This window comes from Protomyctophum bolini (assembly GCF_963924005.1).
Source record: "Protomyctophum bolini genome assembly, chromosome: 12".
NCBI classification, from domain to species: Eukaryota; Metazoa; Chordata; class Actinopteri; order Myctophiformes; family Myctophidae; genus Protomyctophum; species Protomyctophum bolini.
In genome coordinates, this window is record NC_137873.1 from 7,780,274 (window position 1) to 7,805,584 (window position 25,311).

At 44.4% G+C, this 25,311-nt stretch overlaps 1 protein-coding gene across 1 annotated transcript in view; it reads left to right on the forward strand.

Annotated features, from left to right (window-relative positions):
* Positions 1 to 1,067: 1,067 nt before the first annotated feature.
* The window catches only part of astn1 (astrotactin 1), a gene marked incomplete at both ends in the record, with an annotated part of 464,656 nt that continues 440,412 nt past the window's right edge, over positions 1,068 to 25,311 (forward strand). Inside the window, 1 exon segment of the mRNA XM_080778845.1 lies at positions 1,068 to 1,449. Within this exon segment, the coding sequence (XP_080634971.1) occupies positions 1,068 to 1,449 (382 nt within the window).

Sequence of the window (25,311 nt, forward strand, 5' to 3'; positions counted from 1 at the left end):
GATAATTTATATAATATTATGTAACACTTTACATGTGTATATTATGAAATGTCTCTGGACATTGAGGAGTAGCTGTGGAGTTGTGGAATCAATTTAGGGTTGGTATGGTCCGTGGGAGGGGCTTAGCCTATATAAGTAGGGAGACTTCCCCCTGCCAGTGACTGCCAGTCAAAGCAGGACTGCGGAGGTGTGAGGACCTACAGGGCCAATCTGCCCAGTTTACTGTGTAAATACCTATGTTCTTCAATTTTGGTCTGTGAATAGGTGAATAAAGAACCGTCTTCTCTGCATCCAAGGTGTCTGTCTGACAGTTTTCTCCCGTTTTTGGCTGTTCTTCCTACTTTTATTTTTGGCAAACACTACCCACACTATAGGGGCAAAGTGTGACATGTCCCCGATCAGGTAGGGAGTGATTCCAGAAGTGCACAGTGCTGGATAGCTCTGCCCTTATAGAGAACATATCTCAGACTATAGCTAGACTGTTGATTTAAGCACACCCTCAGTAAAAGGTTTAGACTATTCTAGGCTTGAATTTGAGGCTTGTACGTTTATTTTCCTTTTTAGTCTATCTTTTCTGTTAAACTTTTTTTTTTTTTTTTTTAAAGCTTTATGTTTTAACTTAAAGAAAAATAAATCACCATCATTGCAGTCTTTGATTGGTCATTTCTGGTCACCTATATAGCCCTCATCCAAACTAACTAATATTATTCACAACAGTGCCTATTTCGATTTCGACATGCAGTATTGACACTTTAAACTAAGTTTAAAAATTAAAAAAAATAAATATATATAGACCTATTAAAACAATATATATAAAGTACTTTGCCACCACTGCGAGAATAAGCGTGCATTTTCAACAACCGATCCCCCGGAAATCAGTGCACCTGCTGTGAGCTCACTGGCTGCATTCCTCTCCTCTCCTCTCCTCTCCTCTCCTCTCCTCTGCTTTCACTGCTCTCCTCTCCTCTCACACAGACTGAAGCTGCTTCTACAGTGCGACCGACCGTGTGTGCGACGCGGACATAGACAACGAGACGAAGCGGAATCATTTTCACGGTGGAGTCGAGATGAAGCTGCTGGCGAACATGGGCTCCACATCATCACCGTGCAGCATGTTTCCGCTGCCGTTCGCGTGGTGGATTCCGCTGCTAGTATCATCAGCCCTCATCATGGTGGACAACGTGCACGGCGGCGTGAACAGCAACAACAACAACCACGACCACCACCTCCACGACATGCAGGACCAGATGCTGAGCCAGGACATGGAGTGCAAGATGAAGAGCGTCACCGTGTCGGCGCTGCCGTTCCTGCGGGAGAACGACCTCTCCATCATGCACAGCCCGTCGGCCTCCGAGCCCAAGCTGCTCTTCTCCGTCAGGAACGACTTCCCCGGCGAGATCGTGGTCGTGGACGACCTGGAGAACACGGAGCTGCCCTTCTTCGTCTTGGGTGAGTAAACACATGTCCCTTTTATTGATCCCCTGATCCGCATACCGGCCGCACCGGCTCATTCACCATGCACCCCTGTGCTAGTTAAACATGATTATTTACACCTGGGCTCAGCTGCAGCGATACAGGCGTGTGTGGAAGTAACGTTAGCCTGTTCTAGCCAGCCAGCCAGGCAGCCAGGCTGCACCGTGGCTACATGCATGATAACAACACACCGTTCAATTCCAGCTTGTTCTGAATGAAATCATGTCTCTAAGAATCATACAGCAACCATGCAGCCCGAGTCAAATGACATGCAAATGGGTCTGTTGTTGTTGCATATTTGTAATTAGCCTCTACATTGTGCAGCAGCAGCAGCAGCACCCTGCTGCTAGTGTCTATGGCACCAGTTAGCATGAAGCTGCAGGCCACATAGCATAACACAAGTGTTAAATGCTACTGGTGTGTGTGTGTGTGTGTGTGTGTTCTGTGTTCATAGTGCATGTTTATGCACTACAGTAGGCTACACTACACGTCCCTACTGGACACACGTGGTCACACAGTGTAGGCGTGTCATAAAGTCAACACATCCAGCTGGGACTTTAAGCTACTAGCCTGGTAGCCTGTCACCTGAATCCAACCAATATACTGTAGCCTGCCCTATTATTATTATTATTATTATTGTTATACCACTTTGGCATTCAATCTTCTGTGTGTGCATTGTTTGACAAAGCAGCTAAATGCTTTTCACTAAGTTTTGTTCCATAAAGTTGACAAGCGGCACAGAGACGGCTGTGCTGTACAACCTGTTCATTCTGGTTGTTTGTGATGAAAGTCAAACATAGTCTAATAGTCAGAAGTTTGCATTCAAGTTACAGTAGCCTACCATCCCCAGCCAGCCAGCCAGCCAGTCAGCCAGTCAGCCAGTCAGTCAGCCAGCCAGGCAGCCAGCCAGTCAGCCAGCCAGCCAGCCAGTCAGCCAGCCAGGCAGCCTGTCAGCCAGCCAGGCAGCCAGCCAGTCAGCCAGCCAGCCAGCCATCCAGCCAGCCAGCCAGCCAGCCAGCCAGTCTCAGCCAGTCAGCCAGTGTCAGTCAGTCAGTCAGTCAGTCAGCCAGCCAGTCTCAGCCAGTCAGTCAATCAGCCCAACACACTTCAATAGAGGAACATGTGTGTGAAAGGGTCATACTATTGTGTTTGGCCACTGTCCATGGTGCTGAAACACTTCAGCGCTGCTGTATGGAAAGCAGATTGTCTTGACATGCTAGTAGCTTCCTGCTGATGATGTGTGGGAGTGAGAGTGGTTAGTTTTACAACTTCGACTTAAACTATTAAACTCTCTTGACCTTTATAATAGCATGGTATTGGAGCCTTTATTTGACTAACTCTGAATTAGTGTTATTATCATCAGCAGACATGGGGTGTGTGTGTGTGTGTGTGTGTGTGTGTGTGTGTGTGTGTGTGTGTGTGTGCGCGCGCGCGTGTGCATTCCCCCTCCATGTTTTGAGGGGCGCCTCCTATGCCCAGCTTTCTGGGTCTGTGTGAACACAAAACATTGGCTTGTGATTGGCTGATCATCCCATAGTGATGATTCGATTGGCTGAGTAAAGTACAGATTGAAGATAAAAGTGAAGATGCCAAAAGTGATTGGCCGGAATGACTTGATTTGTGATGATTTGATTGGCGGAGCACGGAATGTGGTGATGATTTTTGAGGGGTATGTCCAGCTTCTAGTGTGTGTGTGTGTGTGTGTGTGTGTGTGTGTGTGTGTGTGTGTAAACACAAACATTAAATGCCATTGATAATGAATGGAAAGGCTTGAATGTTTGTGTAAACACAAACATTGTGTAAACGCAAACATTGAAGACGAAGTCGAGGAGGCAAATTCTCATTGGCCGGAATGAGACGATGCATGATGACCCCTCATTTCACACTGGTACGATTTATATATATATATATATATAAAAATAATAATAAGCTATTTTATTTCTTGCATGCTTTATAGCTGCATTGTAGAGCTGAGCTCACCACTTTTGGACTGGCTCCATTTCCGGGAAGTGGATTTCCCATTGATTTAGACGTTTCATAAAGACTTTACTATGAGTTTAACCCATTTTGACCTGAGATCAGATTCTAAAAATGTCTGTTTGAAAATGACAGTTTTCTGAAAAAGCTATGTTTCTATGTTCTTTGATTTTTCAAAAATAGCAGACCTACAAGCTCGTAGCGCGCCACCGTTGTAGATCTGCTATTTTTCAATAGCTAAAGCATAACATAATGCTAACACCGAAAGGGGTTCTCGCCCAAAATGGATTAATGTCTGGAACAAAGGCGACCACCTATGAGATGAATCACGACCATAAAACTTGTATTCGGGTCAAAACGTACGGAGAAAAAAGACTGCGTAGGCCAACATAATTATTTTTAAGAGTCGAGGAACTACTCGTCCCATAAACCATTGCGAATGATATATTTCCAATGATTTCCAACCTTAAACGGATGGTTTTCTTCTTGCATTTGAACTTTGTCATTTGACGATATTAACAATAGTTTTATAGTTTGTGTTGTGCAGCAATGAGCACTGCACAGGGGACGACGATATGGTTCATGTAACTGGATACATATACTGTAACTGGATAAATATAACGCTACTGATTTAATTGGAAGTTAATTGCCTTCACTATACGAACAAGTACGAACATATTTGTATAAAACTGATGAGATAGAGCGAGTGAAATGGAGAAAGGAAGGGAGAGCATACAGCCATTTAGATACACAACAGTGTACAACATTATACAATTTAATATAATGCGTTTTTTTATGTGCTTTGCTAATGGTAAACTATCTCTGCTTCTCGCATTGGTGCGTGTGAGCACGTGCATGTGTGTATGCGTGTGCATGTGTGTGTGTGCGTGCATGTGCGTGCGCGCGTGTGTGTGTGTGCGTGCGCGCAAAAAGAAAAATCCATATAGTTACTGTAAAGTGCCCATGCATCACATCGCTAAGCATTTCATTCTATAGGTCTGTAAGTAATGCAAAGGCAAGGCAGCATGCTGACGTTGTGTTGTTTTAAGGACAAGGCCTGAGGCATGTAATGATGTTTCCACCTGAACTACATGGGCAGCTCTCTGTGGCTATATAGTGCCTGGGAATGCATGAGCCTCCTGTTCGCCAGCTCGCTCGGAGTGGTGGTGGAGGTTCAATTTATGCGTTTCTCTCCATTCAACCATCCCAGTGCTTTCTCCTCACTAACCAGGATGTGTGTCACAATAGTAGCTGCCAGCTCTCTGCTTCCACTGTTGGCTGGATTTATGGCGGGGGACCCAGTGGGGTTGGGTTGGGCTGGTTTGCAGTTAGTTGTTGCCTCAGCTCCCCTTTTTCAACACATTGGACAAGTTTTTTAGTTTAGTTTATTTGCACAATGAAAACGGTACTAAAAAGGTAACATCAATAAAAGAGAAGTGTGTGCAGGTGAGAAAAGAAACCCAGGGAGGGCTTTATATGTGGTTCTCACCAAAGATAATATACAAATAGTAAGACAAAGTAATCAAACGGAAAATAACAAAAACGACAACATCATTATTACATTATTTACACTTTGTGTGTGTGTGTGTGTGTGTGTGTGTGTGTGTGTGTGTGTGTGTGTGTGTGTGTGTGTGTGTGTCTGAGTGAGTCTGTCTGAGTATGCACAATAAAGCTACATTACATTAAGTTGTGAATCTTATACCTGGTGGGGAGTGGACCAGCGTACTGTTCTGGGACGGGGCCTGAGAGCCATGATGACCAGCACTTTGTGAATTGAAGATTTGCAGAACATGCTTGAACGTTTAGCAGATTAATCTCCTGAGAGTGCATAATGGATGTTTGTCTGCAGCCCTAAAGTCACAACTGCTGCAACAACTGAACATTTGTTCAAAGATTGTTGGACAACAACTTCAGAAACTTTATACATCCACATATGATAACAGCATCCTAAGGTTAGCAAGGAATATCCCCTCTAATACTAAGCATGTGGAGAATATACCTTCAGGAAGGAGATATGGTGTACCAGCATACAATAAGGTCAGACTAAAGAGGTCCTTTGTCCACCAGTCGACCTTGAGGCTTAATCAGGAGTTGTAGTAGCCACGGGGTAATCTAAGCGGTGGATATTGCTCTTGTCTTCATGTCTTTATGTATGTAAATTGTTCTTTGTGTTATGTCAAATGTGTGTATAGGTGTTCTGCATACTTGGCTGCTGGGTCGCAAGACAAATTTCAGTGTGAACTGACAAAGTAGAAAGTACTATATCATATCATATCATATCATATCATATATGTAAAGTTGTTGGGGTGGCAGTGGCTCAGGGGGTAGAGTGACCGGATGGGAACCGTGAGTGTCCAAGTGTCCTTGAGCAAGACTCTCTGAAGCCCTAATTGCCCCGGTTGTGCAGGTTGGTGCCTTGCAGAAGAATCTATATGTAAAGCACTTTGGATATTTACCATTTAGTTTCCTGCCACTGTGCGATTAGTAGCCAAAGACATTAAGGACGGACTAGTCAATATGACAGATGAACTATACATCTTCATGAACTGGATCATAATGGATGAATTGCATTATTATTTGCACTGTTTATAGTTGGACTATGGAGCATTTTATACAGTATATATACAGTATGGGCTGTACTAAAGTATGCTGAGAGATGGCCTTGCTGAGCATAATGCCATTATAATTATAGGAACCATGATTATCCCAAGGCTATTGGCTAGACACTTAAGTGAATCTCACAATGCTAATGAGTCGTTATTGTGCATGGAGAAAATTGGACACAATGTACAAATTTCAATTCAGGCATTTAGCAGATGTCCTTATCCAGAGTGACTTACAAATGTAATGTCAGAGCCGGTTGCAGTGTGTAGTGTGTAGTGTGTAGTGTGTAGTGTGTAGTGTATAAGTGTATACGTGTGGTTAGTTTAAAGCAGGTCCAAACGGGGTTTGGACCTGCTCGTTGTTAAAAGTCAAGAAACCAAATGCCAGACAAACAAATCAAGGCACTCGGGACCCGGGAGAGAGGAGCTTTTTAGAGGCTATGGGGTTATGTAAACCCAGGGCAGCTGTCCTTAGAGCTATGGGATGTAAACCCAGGGCAGCTGTCCTGAATCATCCTGATGGCTCTCTGGCCCTGTCCTATACCTGGCACACACACGCTTACACACACACACACACACACACACACACACACACACACACACACACACACACACACACACACACACACACACACACACACACACACACACACACACACACACACACACACACACACACACGTCTCTTGATAGTCAGTGTGCCATATCAACATTAATTTAACTTTTAACTTCTTCTTTAGAAACATTTTCTTTCACATCGGGATGTAATGATCATTAGACTATAACCCTGCAGCTCCCAGACTCTCCCCAGTCAACAGTATCAGTTTGAATGAATGCAGAGAAATGTGCGGGACGTAATTTGTATATTACGTGCATGGACTTAATTAGACTGACTAAATCTTTTTTGAATATATATATATAAATATACTTTTACATATTCCTTTACACAGGTTTAATGTTTGTCTTTAGCTCAATGTTTGATTTTTAAACGCCATTGACAATGAAGGGAAAATGTACGTCTTAATGTGCCTCATTACGTCATATTGTCTCTTTATTGTTAATGGCGTTTAATGTTTGGGTTCTTGGCACAGTTTTTTTTACATAAATACCTAATCAACATGAGTTAGACTTTAATATATTGGCGCCCCTCACTTCACACGGGTGTGATTTTTATTAATAATCCTCTCTCTTGCATTGATGCCAGTGTTCCAGTGATCATATAGTCCACTTTCCCCTGTTCTATATAGGCTAAAATAACAGATATAATTGATGTCCTCCAGTGCTACTATGCAATTTTTTTCACTACTTGTGCCTAAAATTATGTTAGTTAGTGGCAAATAAACTCCCCATGAATCTTTGGAATCTGCATAATTATTTTGTCAGATGTTTAGCATTTTTGTTCTGTGTAGGAAATAACAAGAGGAAGAATGTCCTGCAAACGAGGCTGAATAGATGCAGATGGGGATAATTAACAAACGCTAGCCCCTGATTATTGTTGACGTTTCTGTTTTTATTTTTTAAATAAATCTCATGCACAGCCGTGAGAACATGAGGAGCCCCCCCGAACGGTTAATTCATTCTGGGCGGGAACCCCTTTTGGTGTCGGCATCATGTCATGCTTTAGCTATTGAAAAACAGCAGATATACAAGCTCATAGCGCACCACCGAGTGGCACGCTATGAGCTTGTACGTAGGTCTGCTATTTTTGAAAAAAAATCAAAGAACGACTTACATAGAAACATTAGCTTTTTCAGAAAACTGTCAGGATGTAGAAGACATTTATAGAATCTGATCTCAGGTCAGAATGGGTTAAAACCATCGGAGAGCTAATTGGACAATAGCTATATTCATAACGGCTAAGGCAAACGGGCGAAAGCAGACAAACATCAACCGCTACTATGGCGTCCGGCGTTACATATAAATCAGCTTCCTTCGGTGGTTTTCTCTCTCCACTGGGACGGAAACTTTTAATGAATTCTCACACGCCGGAGTTCGCAACGCAATTACACATTCCACGTGTGAGTCCCATCGCCCCACCCCAAACACTTGAGCAGCTGTGTGTGATTTATTTTTCACAAGGGGAGAGCAACGGACTTGAACTCCTTCCTTCATGACTGAGTGTCCAAGTTGCTCCTTTTACACCTGACAGGGGGGAGTTTCCCTGGTTGGACGTAGCGCGTGGAAGGAACACGTTATTCCAACCAGTTCCTTTCCCCTCCATCAGGCGCCCCAGCTGGCCAGGGGGAGGCAGTTTAGTGACCAGGATTACTGCATGTTTTTTGTGAGGGTACCTACCCTAGCTGTGTGTGATTTTATTTTTTTATTTTTATTTTTTTCTCCTTTCCTCTTTGCTTGATGTATACCATCAGAGTGAAAAGGGGGGAGTGTCAGCATTGAATTATTAACCAGAAGAACATCCACCTTGTTGTTTTGCTTTGTCAGCAAAGTGAGAGCAATTTACATTAGAATCATGTGGAAGTATTGATAACAATGCAGCAATTAAAGCATTCCCCCACGGTCCAACCCCAGTAACAAGATGTGCACATGCACTACAGTGGGGAGGGGGGGACACACGACAGGCCACCAAGTCCCGCCCCCGCTCGATCATGATTGGCGGAAGGCTCCTCTCTGTCCTGATTGGATGAAGGCTGGGCCACCTAGCCAAAAACTAAATCTACGTTTTTTTTTTTTTTTTACCACCAGGGGGTTAACTGGGGACAGGGAGGAACTCCTTATATGGTCGGCACACTCTACAGGGAGGAAGTTATTTTTGAATTAAGTAAAATCACTGAATGTATACCTTTTTAATGAGGAGCTTGCTTGGTTCGTGCGTGTACAGTATACGAGATTAACTTGTGGTTATAATGATTGATAGTGCTGTGTTTCTCACTCGAACGCTATCTCACTCCATGGTTATCGAGTATGTTTTATCTACTATAGCTCAAAGGATTTGTCTTAAGAGACATACAGTAGGGCTCCAATTTCGTTCCATGCTAAACCCCTTATCCCTAAACTACTTTGCCGCGTGCGTGTGTGTGCGTGCTGTATATAGCCCAACGTTTTGTGTCGGGGAGAACCGCAGATGTTATTACAACTGTAGCCTTTCTCGGTGTGGTGTCATAAATTGTTGGCTGGAGGCGAGGTAATAAAGTCTCCTTCTGGGAGAGTGATTCTAGCTGTATTTGTTCTGGCGGTGCCAGCCGACGGAAAAAAAGGCGGCACTAAGCCATTTTGAGCGGGAAAACCCCCTTTTGGTGTTAGCATCATGCTATGCTTTAGCTATTGAAAAAATAGCAGATCTAGGCCGCGCTACGAGCTTGTAGGTCTGCTATTTTAGACAAAGAAAATGAAAATGTGGCGCAAATCTTTGAATATATTATATTTCAGAGCGAACGTTTTTAACTAAAATATTGGCTTTTGTGGGGTCCCTGGAACAACATATTTTGAGATGGGGGGTCCGTGGCCCAATAGAGATAATTCTGGGGGTCCTTGACATGAAAAAGGTTGAGCACCACTGACACAGAAACATGGGCTTTTCAGAAAAATGCTAAGATTTAGAAGCCTTTTTTTTATCGACCTCAGTCCACAATGAGTTAATGGAGGCAGCTGCATATAGCAGCCATACACAGACTCTCTCTCTGTGTGTGTGTGTGTGTGTGTGTGTGTGTGTGTGTGTGTGTGTGTGTGTGTGTGTGTGTGTGTGTGTGTGTGTGTGTGTGTGTGTGTGTGTGTGTGTGTGTGTGTGTGTGTGTGTGTGTGTGTGTGTGTGTGTGTGTGTGTGTGTGTGTGTGATCAGATTAGCTTCCCTGACTCATAATTTGGCTGGTTACAGTAGCAGAAAGTTCACAGTGTTTGATCATGTTGGCAGCAAAGTGAGCACTGTGCTGTAAGTGCATAAGAACACAGAAGGCTGATTGGCTCTTATTGCCTTACACAGAGAACCTAAAAAAGCCTGAGTTATAACAGTGGTGAAAAAAGTACTCTAATGATGGAAAAATATATACAAAAAGATGCCATGGGAGCCTTTCTACTGTTGAATGTAAAATGAAATGTATATAGAAATATAATACGTATAGAATTGTCGCTGCACTATTTTGTAGTTATTTTCTTTTCTTTTTGTTTTTTGCAACTGAATGGCTGGAAAATGGAAATTGGAGTATACATAGTACACACATAGCACATGCATACATTTTTTATCATAATGATTATCTGGTTTCAGTATTCATTTATGATATATTTTCTCTATTGTTAAGGTTATTTTTTGCAGTCAGTTTGTATTGGGGGTGGGGAGGGGGGGGGTCGCGAGACATGGCCAAAGCATTTCTGGGGGTCCCCAGAGGGGGTCCCCAGAGACATTTCCAGGTCGATTAGTTTCACTTCCACCAAAACAGCAAAGGCCGCCCCCTTCTTCGCTCATGTTGCAAATTCAGCTGGCACCTGTTGTTACCTATAAACTCCTAAAGCATCTCTACCGCCCCCCCTATGGTAAATCAGAATTGTGGAAACACATGAAGCGTGGCCCCATGGGGGGATGAGCGAGTGACGTCAGTGACTTCAGTATACTCTGTATCGATCAGTTTGTCTTTTTTTTATAAGACGTAACAACACTGGTGGTGTGTGTGTTCAGCATCACCGTGACAGCACAGCAGTCTAGCACAGGATATATTCCACCGTGTGTTGGTGTTGAAACCACCAAAGCGTCCCCCCTGTGGGATGGCTCGGGGGGAGAGAGAGAGAGAGAGAGAGAGCTCCTCTGCTCTCTTCATTGGTGATTCTATGCCTGGGAGGAGAGGAGAGGAGAGCTGCTGCATATCAACCACATCCTCTTTGGCCTTGGGGCTGTGCATGCTAGCTCACAGTAAACAGCAGTCCACTCCTCCTGCCTCACATGTAACACTAACTCAACTGGTCGGAAATGGAATTAATACAAATCGAATCACGTGGGTTCCCCCCCCGGGTGAGGGGTTGTGTGTGTGTGTGTGTATGTGTGTGTGTGTGTGTGTGTGTGTGTGTGTGTGTGCAATTTACGTGAAATCTTTCACAGACGTTCCTACTAGGCTGCATGAATATATCCCACCCTTTTCACATTGGCCTGTTATAACGCTACCAACCAAGGTGGATTTTTAGCAAAACACATTTTTTGGAACAAAATGCCTCAAATCATCCAATTGCATCCATCCAAGGCGTATAAGAAGAAATGGCGACCTTTTTTCACATGGGCCTATTATAGCGCCACCAGGAGGCCACAACCTGGTGGAGACTTGTGCCCCCCGAGGGGCACTTTATCTATAGTTTTGTACATTTTTACTCCAGTTAATTTTGAATACCCGTCTTTTAACTGTGACTGGGAGTTTTTCTACATTATGCTATTGATATTTTACTGGAGCACCTTAATTGTCCTCCATTCTGTGTGTGGGTGTGCGTGTACGTGTTTGTGCGCTGTGTGTGTTGATTCTGTTGTCTGGACAGACATACAGTACATACAGACATACAGTACACACACGGCCAGTCATTGGAGCCTATCGGGCACCGCTCAGAAATAGCAGATTTACAAGCTGGCAGCGTGGCACGAAAGAGGCGCGCTGGGAGCTTGTATATCTGCTATTTTTGAATAGCCACCATATAAATGGATAAAGCGGTTTAGAAATGACCGTGATGCCCGGGGACCCCCTGGGGACTTACAATTGACCCCCAGGAAGACTAGAGGCTCAGTCGTGTGTCTCTAATGGGGATCCTTCAATAAACATAAACAAAATAAAAAATAATATCAGAGAGAAGCTTTGCCAAGCTTGGTTTTGGAAATCAGCCCTGCATTATCCAGAGGGCATATTGTAGCAGTGGAGTGGAATGAAAGGAATTAGGTTCTGTTTATTTTCTGTGCTTTCATATCATGCAGACCTGTGGTCTATACTGCAGGGTGAGGAATTAATTGTCTGTCAGAAGTTTTGGTCCCTGGGTGGGGGTAGACTAATTGACTGTCATTAACCCATTCTGGGCGGGAACCCCTTTTAGGTGTTTTAAAGCATTATGTTATGAATTAGCTGTTGAAGAATAGCAGATCTACAAACTCTTGTAGGTCTGTTTTTGTTTTTTTTTATCGTGAAAATGTGCCTCAAATCTTTGAATATATATTGTTACAGAGTGAACATTTTAACACATCTTTGCTTCTGGGGAGGTCCCTGGAACAACATATTTTCAGGCATATTAAATATATTTTTTGGGGTCCTTGTCATGACATATTGGGAATCTATATAGATATAGAAACATGAGAAAAAAATACATTTTTAAATTACTTTTTTTTTTTTTTCATTTCGACGTCGGGCCTAAATGGGTTAATGCCAGTGAGGACGGGAGAACTTTTAGCCTTTTTCTTAAATTGTTTATTCTTATTGTTGTGTTCCTGGCAGGCGGGGAGACACACATTAACATGGAAGGAGGTTTATTAAACCATTCTTTTGGTAAAGAATTACTTGATTGAATTAACAAAATGACGACGTTTCTTTTGTTAATTCAATAAAGTAATTTATCCTTCCGTAATTGGCTTATTGGCCCGGCACCCACTGTCGAGGTGCTTAAGCGTGTTTTAAGCGTTACCTTATACTTTAGCTATTGAAAAATAGCAGATCTACAAGCTCGTAGCGTGCCACCGAGTGGCGCGCTACGAGCTTTGTAGATCTTGAAAATGTGGTGAAAATCTTTGAATATATATATTTCAGAGCGAACATTTTTAACTAAAACATTTTGCTTCTGGGGGTCCCTCCCTGGAACAACATATTTTGAGATGGAGGTCCGTTAGAGATAGAGATAGATAGAGATAATTCTGGGGGTCCTTGACATGAAAAAGGTTGAGCACCACTGACATAGAAACATGGGTTTTTACAGAAAACTATTAGGATTTAGAAGCCTTTTTTTGAATCACCATTAGTCCAAAATGGGTTAATACACATTCATTGGCGGAGCCGACATTCTCGGGTGTGATTTTGTTTTAGATTGTTAGATAGATTGATCCGATACCCATGGCAGTGTCAGAAAAGCTGCCGATAACCGTATCTGTATATCGGTGAATATGCCAGTGCTATGAAATTAATGCTATATACATTCATTGACTTCCCCGTAATAAACCTTTCAAAGAGAACTACTTTTAAGAAGTCCGTTTGTTTGACCATAACCTTTTCTTCTGTCAACATGGGCGCGCACAAAAAAAAAAGACTTGTAGTCCTTAATAAAATAAAAGTTTGTTCATTGCCTGAAATTCACTCGTCGTCAGCACCTATGTTAATGTGTCGTCATTAAGGAAAGCACACTTGTGAATTGCAGCGGTGGGCGGTCGACATGCAAACAGACTCTTACACCCTCCTAGTCTTCAAAAGCTCTAACCCATTCTGGGCGGGAACCCCTTTTGGTGTTTCATTGTGTTATACTTTAGCTATTGATCTACAAGCTCGTATGAGCTTGTAGGTCTGCTTTTTATTTTTTTAATCGTCAAAATGCGGCGCAAATCTTTGAATACACAGTATATATTCTTTCAGAGCGAACATTGTTAACTCAAATCTTTCACTGGAACATCATATTTTCAGATGGGGATCGGTGGCCAATTACATATAATCCTTGACATGAAAATGTATGAGAACGACTGACATAGAAAACATGAGGTTTTTCAGAAAACTGTCAGACATTTGTAGAATTGTTCCCAGGTCTAAATGGGCTAATTAGCTCATGAATAAATAAACCGCTTCAGGTGTTTGCAGTGTCTCCTCCTCCTACTCTATGTCTCTCTCTCTCTCTCTCTCTCTCTCTCTCTCTCTCTCTCTCTCTCTCTCTCTCTCTCTCTCTGTCCTCTCTCTCTCTCTCTCTCTCTCTCTCTCTCTACCAAGATTACATTCTTCATTACCGTCATTTATACTAATGCATGAGCACGTGAACGCGTTTGAAGAGACATTCTCAATTGGTTTTAACACATTAATCAATTTAGACCCGAGTTAAAAAACATTCACTTTGAAAGAATATATTATATTCAAAGCTTTGCTGTACACATCTTTAAGATTTTTCACAAATATCAGATCTACAAGCTCGTAGCGCGCTATGAGCTTGTAGATCTGCTGTTTGGGTGTATATGGGCTGTCAAGGCCAGAAAGTAGTTTTTTTTTTTTGGTAGGCGTTCCCGCATTACTTCCGGGCATGAGGATGATGTAATCGGCACCGTCCCCCCCCCTCCCCACCACCCATCTTCACTCGCTAGACAAAGCAGCTTTGCACCCCGGTGGATTCGAACCCTCCGAGACCTCCGCTGCGGACGACGGTGTGAACTGTGAACGCTTCCTTCGTTTCCTCAGTTGGGAGTTGGGGTGGAGCGACCGACCGTGTAAAAAGCAGGCTATATCACTGACACTCGCGTCTTCCTGAATGAATAAAAAGGAAGTCATGTTAATTGGTAGGAGAATTCGGTAGCATTATGTCGTTTCAAGTTCCACAAGTGGGGGGGGGGGGGGGGGGGGGGAGAGAGAGAGGCTGACGGCAGCAAGTGAACGGTTTCCATGGTAACTCCAACGGCTGCAGCTTAGACGGAGCTTCTAGAGGGAGGTGACATTTTGAATGTTCCGACAGAGGAGGAGAAGTGAGAGACTGTTCTGGTGCGAACAGGGATTTTGTTCTAGGCGCTGACCACTTTTTTTTTTTTGTATCGTTACTCGTTGGGCATTCATGGGTTTTTGGGGACCTATAAAGCTATAGACCTAAAGCCATTAACTTTCCTTTCGGAGCAGCTGTACGCGTTTCTCAATGTTCTACCATCCCAGTACCATTTCTATACAGTTTCACCATGGTTTCTTTATATGGGCCTTGAATTAACCCATTTATACTTTAGCTATTGAAAAATAGCAGATCTACAAGCTCGTAGATCTGCTAATTTTATAACATAATGCTCAAGAACCAAAAGAGAAGTTTGCCTGCAGGACAAAAAATAACAGATCTATAAGCTCACAATGCGGTGCACAGTGATGTGTTGTGAGATTGTGGATTTGCTATTTCTTAAACATGCATGTTTTCTATTTTTAGGGACTTTCTTTTCGACTCTCAATGAGATGTTTTGAGACGTTGTGGAAATCCTTAGAAAAATCATAATTTATTATAATTTTTTGCAAAAATTACTTGGGAACGTGACAAAAAAACTAACACAAAATCTCCATGAACCGAAGGATTCATGCGGGGGTGCATAATTGATAGAACATAAATACATTTTGGGGGTGAACTACAGTACACCAGAGAGAAAATAAAGCATGGTATTGGGTTATCATGTATTGGCAGACATAGCCTATACTCCAGGTTGTGGCATCGGCAATGAAACATTGGCATGGTGCCATCCCTCCTATAACTGCAGATAAAGTACGGTCTATACGACTCTAAGCAATGAGGGCCATTTTCCCATCCATGTCCAAAGTATATCTCTCTGCAAAAACAGACAAAAGACACCCGGACGCAACAAGTCCAAGGCGCCACACCACAGCCCATTCTGCAGTCTTCCTGCAGGGCGGCGCCACACCACAGCCCATTCTGCAGTCTTCCTCAGGGCTTCTTGTGGTGATGGATTTCTCTGAGTATAGAGAACTATATCGCTGCCCACAGTTTTTTTTTTTTAATCCTTTTTCTTCCTTTTCCGTGAGGCTATAGCGTCAGATCAAGGCAGAATGAAGCCGTGATCTGTATGCAGGCTCACAGCAGGCCCGTGGGAAGGGCCGATAGGAGCTGGACAAACAGACAGTCAGACACCAGGAATAGCGATGTGTTCTCCTCGTCCTCCTCGTGTGCGAGTTTGGCTACCTGTGTAATTTATGGCGCCCCACGGATGGCCTGCCTTCAGAGAGTCTTAACCCATTCTGACCCGAGTTAAAAACATTCGCTCTGAAAGAATATATATTCAAAGATTTGCGCCACATTTTCATGATTTAAAAAAAAAATAGCAGACCTACAAGCTCGTAGCGCGCCACTCGGTGGCGCGCTATGAGCTTGTAGATCTGCTATTTTTCAATAGCTAAATTATAACATAATGTTTAAAACACCAAAAGGGTTTTTTTGGACTGAGGTCGAATAAAAAAAAGGCTTCAAATTCTTTTCTGAAAAAACCCATGTTTCTATGTCAGTGGTGCTCAACCTTTTTCATGTCAAGGACCCCCAGAATGATCTCTATTGGGCCACGGACCCCCCCATCTCAAAATATGTAGTTCCAGGGACCCCCCCAGAAGCCACATTTTTGTTTAAAATCTCTCTCTCTGAAATATATATTCGGTGGCGCGCTATGAGCTTGTAGATCTGCTATTTTTCAATAGCCAAAGCATAACATAATGTTTAAAACACCAAAAGGGGTTCCCGCCCAGTATGGGTTAAGGCAAACACTAAAGACAGTCTGAGGCCCTCCGGCTATCGCGCACGCACGCACGCACGCACGCACGCACGCACGCACGCAGGCAGGCAAACACCTGACACAGCGTTCTCACGGGATCTACAGGCCCACAATGCATTGGGATGGTTCGTGTAGACCTTCAATTTTTGCTGCTTACATTTAGAACATTGTGTGATGGTTTTCACCGTCTTCTCAAAGGGACATTTCACTGCTTGTTAATAGTATCTGTAGTAGATGTGACAGTATAGCACAATTTGAAATGTGCACCCTATATGGCCAGACAAATAATGACGTCTGTGTGTTATCCAATCAGAAGAGGGCATGACATATACACATATTGTGATGTCACCGTATACATTATTGTCCAATCATATGAGGGCAATTATAGTCTGTAGCCTATAGTTCACATATTGTGATGTCACCGTATATTGTCCAATCATACGAGGGCAAAAAGGTGCCTTCGATTTGGTAGGGCGTGTAATCGTAGTCCAATAAAAAAAAAATCACACTTGTGCAACACACAAAGCAGGGCATAGGAGGGGCTAGCGCCCATTAAAAAAAAGACCAATAACAATAGTCTGTTTGCCTATCGGCAAAAACCACACTAATTTTAAATGTCAGCTAAAAAGGGGGCCGCCCCTCACTTCACATAAGTGTGATTTTTTTTTAGTTAATGCCCTGCCTCCAAGTACGGAGCGATGTCGCGTCGATGACATCAGACTTGGCGAGACCGGCCTCCAGAGTACTTAGTTCAGACCCTGACCTACAACTAAACTAGCTCCGTTTTCCAGCCGACAACAGCAGAGGCTTTAGCAGCAGCAGCCACGCCTCCTAGAATGGGATCACATGCGTCGACCTTGGCCCTTTCTTCCACAGAGGAGGGCGGCGGTGTGGCCACGAAGATACTGAACGCCCTGGAGAATCTGAAGAACATGGCGGTGGAGAAACTGTGGGCCGTGTTCTTCTCTGTCGAACCTGCGGAGAAGAAGAAGAAAGTGCAAAAGGCCGGAGGAGAAACGCCACCAATCTCCGCGTCGTCGGAGCGTCGACGTGCACCTGAGAAAGCGCCCACCACCACCGGAGGAGTCGCCTCCTTCGCGAGCATGTCCGTGCTGAAGTGTGCCCCGGCCACGCACACTCTGTTGAAGAGGACAGCGAACCGGCTGGCGGGGGGGCCCGAGTTCCTGAAGACGGTGAGGAAGGAGATGGCTCTGTTGTCCACCTCTCTGCCCGAAGGCATCGCAGTCAGAACCTTCGAAGACCGCATGGACATATTCTCCGCTCTCGTCCGAGGTCCGAGCCGCACGCCCTACGAGGACGGCCTGTTCCTGTTCGACATCCGGCTGCCCGCCACCTACCCCGCGGCTCCGCCTCTCCTCCGCTACCTGTCCCAGTGCAGCGGGCGCCTCAACCCCAACCTCTACGACGACGGCACGGTCTGCGTCAGTCTGCTGGGCACCTGGGACGGCCGCGGCACCCAGAGATGGACCACCAGGTCCAACCTCATGCAGGTTCTGATCTCCATACAGGGGCTGATCCTCGTGGAAGAGCCCTACTACAACGAGCCGGGCCGCGAGGGCCAACGAGGCACGCCGACGGGCCGGCGGAACAGCCGCTCCTACAACGAGACCGCCCTGATCGGGACGGTCCAGTCCATGACCCGCCTCCTGCGGGCCGCCCCCGTCAATAAGGTCTTCGGCCGGGAGATCCGGCAGCACTTCTCCGCCAGCGGCCGGAGGCTCGCGCGCCGTCTGGACCACTGGCTGGAGCTCCACAAGAAGGCGTGCAAAAAAGGACCCGGAGGAGGTTACTTCCATTTTTTCCGTCCGCCGCTGCGCAGCAGCGACTTCCCGGACGTCGGTTTCCCCCTCTTCCCGCTGTCCGAGGACTTTGTGAAGAGCGTCCAGAGTGCGTTGTCGGAGTACCGTGCCGCGCTGGACGCTGCCGGGATCCCCGACTTTGTGAAGAGCGTCCAGAGTGGAGCTGGACGCTGCCGGGATCCACACGCCGAGGACAACCGTACGGAAGTAAGGAGTAACGGGAGTCCATCCCCATCTCCCAATACGCTAAACCCCGAGGAGTCCATCAAAGTCTGATCTTTCCGAAGAAAAGTTCGGTGGTCGGAGAGAGTATGGACTGCCCTTAACTGGACTAAAGCTCAATAACTTGTTTACAGCCAGGCCCTGCTCATAGAACATTTCATGGTACGGTAGGTGTCCAAGGGCACTTCAGCGGTGGTAAGTTTAACGTGCCGGTCCGGGTATACGAACTAGCGACCTTCCGATATCAAGACCGCTCCGCAAACCGTTCGGCCACCGCTGCCTCCTAGGGTAGCATCATCTCCCAGTACTTGCAACAACACCTACCATCAGCTCCCATTACTTTACAACACCTACCGAAAGAAAGAAAGAAAAAAAGAAAGAAAGAGAGATTGAGAGAGAAAGAATAAGAAAGAGAGACCATTATTCACAATGTTTATTTGTGGAACCGAGTGGAACTAAATGCCTACAACTCCATGTGCTTGCCAGGGTGGTGCAGGGTCCCCAGTTCAGGGGGGGGGGGGGGGGGTCACTGGCTAAAAAGGGCGAGACCCATAGCAGTGGTGGAAGAAGTATAGCCAACTCACATTTTCTTTACTTAAGTAAAAAAATATCAATACCACAATTTAGGAAAATTCTCTTGGGAGTCTGTAACGATTAAAAAGTCTGGTATTAAAAAATATACTTGAGTATACAAAAGCATTCGAATCAAAATATACTCAAGTACCAAAAGTAAAAAGTATCTCTTTTTCTGCAGTTTCACATCAGACCTTTGACATGCCATATAAAGCCGGTATTTAAAAGGGCTAAAGTACAACGGCATTTTGTAATCCAAATATTAGTGTTGTATCTTCAATAGTAGTGATTTATAATCACACAGTCACTCCCTGGATTCTAGAATGTAACATTATGAAACCTGTATTATATTACCGGAGCTGCAACATGTTAGCTTTAATAAAGCAAACTTTTAATTATTTGGGATTTCTCTGGTCTTTCAATATTACATTTTATTGTTTGCTAATTTCTCAAAGCATATCAAGTGTATACTGTACCAGTAAGCCAGCAGCATTGGTGGTGAAAAAAATAAATCTTATCATGAATACATTCTTCTATTTTCCTTCATTCATTCAATTTGATTCTTATTTTTATCTGGTGTGTATATATAGGCAACATTGTTTTGCGATATCAAAATGAAAGAATAACTTTAAGCCTACTACACATTCAATAATAAATTATGATTCAATGTAAAAACATTAAAAAAAAACAAAAAAAAACTCTTATTCCTTTTCATATTTATTTGCCGTAGCAACTGGGAGAGGGCCTATAAGAGCCTCAGGTTGCCTACCCCTGTACTGGGAGGTACAGTACTGTACTGTACTGTACCTCCCAGTACTGTACTGTACGTGATGCCAGTCTTACAGCAGCACGAGGCATCTTTCCTCTTCTAGCCTATGGGTTTTAATATTGGCGATTAGAGTTTAGAGTTTTATTAGGATCTCCATTAGCTGGTGCATAACAGCAGCATTCGACAGGACAATGATATATATATATATATATATATATATATATATATATATATATATATATATACAATAATTAGACAAAGTCAATTTCCTTCCAAAATAATTCATCATCCACTTTCTGATTCCCCACGTTCTTGGAAGATAAACAAATCACACCGGCTCTCTCTCTCTCTCTCTCTCTCTCTCTCTCTCTCTCTCTCTCTCTCTCTCTCTCTGTCATTAGCAGGCAACCGAGCAGCACCTCTCTCTGTTTCTGGCGCCCCCTACTGGTATGAATGAGTCATATACTCGTGCTCATGAACACAGGCTCAGATACACAGTCAGGCATACGCACGGACATTGCTGGTTGTAGGAGTGGTTGCACCACTCAAAAAAAAAAAGCATACACAACAACTATATCTATAACCTCAGTTCCATTCCGTTCTCCTGTAGGGTGAATGAGTCTAGACGAGTATTGTATTGGTCTCTTCATTTAGCTTTGGCAGTGAACATCTCCCTGTGTGCCACGTAGCCTCGGGGTCCCGAGAGAGAGGGAGGGAGAGGGAGAGAGAGAGAGAGGGAGGAAGGGAGAGAGGATGGAGGGAGGGAGGATGGAGGGAGGGAGGGAGGATGGAGGGAGAGGGGGAGAGAGGGAGGATGGAGGGAGAGGGGGAGAGAGGGAGGGAGATGGGGAGAGGGAGGGAGGGAGAGAGAGAGGGAGGGAGAGAGAGAGGATGGATGACTTGTAACCAGAGTGTTATCATCACTTTAACCCATTCTGACCTGAGATCAGATTCTAAAAATGTCGATTTTTCAAAAATAGCAGATCTACAAGCTCATAGCGCGCCACTGAGTGGCCCGCTATGAGCTTGTAGATCTGCTATTTTCCAATAGCTAAAGCATAACATAATGCTAACACCAAAAGGGCTTCCCGTGCATAATGGTTTAATGTGGAATCCACTTGGACAGAGGCCTAATTGTCAAGTAAATGGCTCAGATTATATGGCGCACACATTACACTATCCTACACATTTAACGTTATTACATTTCCCACATTATGGGTCATGCATAAGCACATCTCTGATGAAGAGTCGTCTGTCTGATGTGTGTGACTGCCGGAAGCGTTATTAGATAATTCAGTTATGAATGTGATTATGGGCCCCATCATCCATGGAGGAGAATTATAATACATATAATTTTTGAGGTCCTTGACAAGAAATATTGAGCACCACCGATACAGAAATATAAGGTTTTTCAGAAAACTGTCAGGATTTTGAAGACATCAAGGACCCCCAGTCTGATATGATGTGTAATTTTGATTGATTGATTGAAATTTGCATTTCACAGAATCCATAATGAGTATATGGCCTACATTTCAAACGAAAGTACAGGTCCATACAAATAGTGTTACTTTGAGGATAGAACCAGAAAAAAGCACAAATGGTTGTTTACATGAGAGTCCTCCATTTTCAATTCATCAGAACATTTAATGACATGCAAATGTACACTTCTGTGAAAAAGGAAATCATAATTATATACAGTTAAAAAGTGGAAAAGACATGCACAGACCTTTTTTACATGCAGCAGTTTAGAATTGCAGCCGTCCGTAGTGAGAGCGGTTTTGAATGGCGTTGGCCATTCCAAGAATAGCAGTACGTCTGCTATTTTGGAACTTTTCTCGAGAAATCTTGAAAGAGTGCGAACTATACTATACTTACTAACACAATAAAATCATGTACAGTCTAGCAAAAATACATTCAAAATGCAATAACATTCAAGTCATTACAAGTAAAAAAAAAATAAACACTAAGAATGACAATCCATTAAAAATTGGGGTAATTGATCAAGTGTCTTTTAGAAGAAAGCATTAGTATTTTAGAAGAAGGTCTTTGTGTTAGGACAGGGAGGTCGTTTAAGTTGTGAACCATGGGTCCCCAATTCATATAATATCTTCTTGGAACCCTTAAATATAAAAATAGATGTCAAATAGATGTGTCAGTCAGAGATGGACCAAAAAAAAATAAGTTGAGTGACTCTTCCGGGGTCTTAAAGAGCCTGGTGGTGGTGCTGACCTGCTTTAGTAAGACGGTGAGCAGCCAGACCAGACAGCCGTGATGCGTGGAGAGGTGACACTGAGCCTCCTTTTCTCCCTCCTGGGGATCAGTCAGTCATCCTGGGTTCCCTGTCCTTTTGTCCTCCCCGTCTCGTCCCCGCTCTGAGCCCCCTCCCCGCCTCGTCCCCCGCGCTGAGCCCCCTCCCCGCCTCGTCCCCCGCGCTGAGCCCCCTCCCCGCCTCGTCCCTCATGCTCTGAGCCCCCACGTCTCTTAAGTGACACACGTGGCTCCATCTTTCTCCTCACTTTTCCATCCACTTAAGCTAGATTTCTTCACATTTTCTCCTTTCTCTCCCACACCCCCTCTTTTGACCCAAGCCACTATATAGCTCTGTTTCTAATGAGATGACCGTGGCAGGTCACCAGTCTGACTCTGTCAGAAGGAAAGCATACACTGTTATACCTGCTAGTTTTAACTGTCTGGATTCATGGGGGATTTATTCTCGCATCCTCTCATTTGGCAGGACAGGCCAGAGGCTGAGCCTGTAGGACTGTGCAGTGACAGATTGTGGCTGTGGCCACATGTTTGGTGAATTATGATTCATGAACATGGTCATAAGTTAAAAAAAAATTAAGTGGTGCAGCCACTTCCTTAAGTGACTATGTGTGTGTGTGTGTGTGTGTGTGTGTGTGTGTGTGTGTGGGTGGGTGGCTGGGTGGCTGGGTATGAGCACGAAAAGAGCATGGTTGTTTTTCACCACCTGTGCGCAACCTAACACACACAAACACACACGCACATATTAACTGTATATATGGTGATTACAGTAGAGGGTACAGTAGAGGGATCCCCAGACGGGAAACACGGGTTTCTCAAACTAACGACCATTCTGAGGTCTTTTCAGCAGCAGACAGAAGCATGTCTATTAGAAGGGGTTCCCCTATAGAGCGTCGCAGTCCCGCCCCCTTTCATGACGACGCCAGGCCCAGGAAATTAATCCCAATGCATTTTTTCCTCATAGACATTTCAAAAAGTATTTATTTAAAGACCTTTTTAAGCGTCGTACGAAGCCAACTCGATTCGTGACAAATCATGACGACACACAATATTTTGGACCAAACAAATAATTACATAGAATAATGTTTTTTTTTCTAATTCTTTGTTTGGCCCGATGTGACTCATTGTGAGCTTGCGTAGATCTGCTATTTTCCAAAGACTTGAATACATTTGAAAACTTGAAATGGGACATAATTATTATAATTCTTCATAATGAATACTTTTGGTACTTTTAACTCACTCGTCGTGCCTCTCTTTCCGAACCCCATTGTGGTCCCTGGTTTAGTTTTCCTTTGAGGTCCTTCGAATTTAATTCCTCCGACCTCAACATGAAATAGCTAACGTTAACTGTTATTTATCACCATTTTGTTTGGGAGTAGAAATAAGTAAATTGTCAGTAAATTGGTGTGTTAGAACGGCGTTGTGGTGGCAATGTGCTCTTGCACCGTGCATTGTACCACATGTATTTTAGAACTTATTTTTCTCACCTATTGCACTCCAAACTAACACCCTTATAACATGAAATTCTGCTGACCTCCCGAAAAAAAATGAATTAATGAATCTATACCGTTTATCCTAAAAATACAACAAGGAAGCATCCCGTTTTATCATGTTGCATTATCGGGGTGTATCCAGAGGAGAGGAGAGGAGAGGGGAAGGGAGGGGAGGGGAGGAGAGGAGAGGAGAGGAGAGGAGAGGAGAGGAGAGGAGAGGAGAGGAGAGGAGAGGAGAGGAGAGGAGAGCCCAGAGGGTGGAACAATAAGTAATTCACTAAATTCAGCGTGCTTTACCCTACAGCGAAGCCTGGCTGGTGAGAGTCTGAGGCGTGATATATTTCTCTCTAGTTGCCCAGAGTTGGAGGGCTTAACCCATTTAGTCCTGAAAAAAATGTCTTCTAAATCCTGACAGTTCTCTGAAATACCTCATGTTTCTAGGCCTATATATCACTCAATATTTCATGTCAAGGACCCCGAAAATGATCTGTAATTGGCCACCGACCCCCCCCCATCTGAAAATACGTTGTTCCAGTCAGGGACTCTCCAGAAGCAAAGATTTTAGTTAAAAACGTTCGTTCTGAAAAAGAATATTCCAAATTTGAGGCACATTTCACGATAAAAAAAAAATAGCAGACCTACAAGCTCGTAGCGCGCCACTCGGTGGAGCGCTACGAGCTTGTAGATCTGCTATTTTTCATTAGCTAAATTACAACATAATGTTTAAAACACCAAAAGGGGTTCCCGCCCAGAAAGGCTTAAGAGCTCTGCGCTGGGGCCTCTACCTGAGCATATCCATATTTCATTTCTCCTCAAGCAGACTCCGCGGCTCCGGTAATGGCTTTCCGTACCGTCTCCACAGTAACCTATCTTCCCCCCCGCATTTACCCTATTCTTCATTTTCCTTCGCTTTCCTCACCGTGAGCGGGGCCATCCTTCCTGCTAGTTGGGCAATTTTGCAAACCCAGCCGCCAGTTTGGTGGAGATGTTAGCGGATGAATGTTGGCCCTGGTCGGTAATTATGCCTGTGCTACACCGCTCACTTTGTCAGGATGACACGGTGCTCTGTTTAGAGGTAAACTCTCTCTACTGCTCGCCTCTCCTCACCCCAGACACGGTGCTCTGTTTAGAGGTAAACTCTCTACCGCTCGCCTCTCCTCACCCCAGACACGGTGCTCTGTTTGGAGGTAAACTCTCTCTACCGCTCGCCTCTCCTCACCCCATACACGGTGCTCTGTTTAGAGGTAAACTCTCCACTGCTCGCCTCTCCTCACCCCAGACACGGTGCTCTGTTTAGAGGTAAACTCTCTACCGCTCGCCTCTCCTCACCCCAGACACGGTGCTGTGATAGCAGCCAGCAGAGAGAGGGGTGAGACATACAGCAGTGGGGTCTGGGGACCCCCAGGGGTCCTTGAGGGAGTTCCAGGGGTGGCTGTGGCTCAGGAGGTAGAGCAGGTCGTCCAAAGATCCCTGGGTCGGCGGTTCGAATCCCGGCTACCCCTGTCCAAGTGTCCTTGGGCAAGACACTGAACCCTACATAAAAAGGAAAGGAAAGGTACTATGTTTACCCAGGGTAACTGGACAAAGCGCTAAGAACTTGTTTACAGCCAGGTAGAGGTTCAATGCCTTGTCCAAGGGCACTTCAGCGGTGGTAATTTTAACGTGCCGGTCCGGGGATACGAACTAGCGACCATCCGATATCAAGACCGCTCCGCAAACC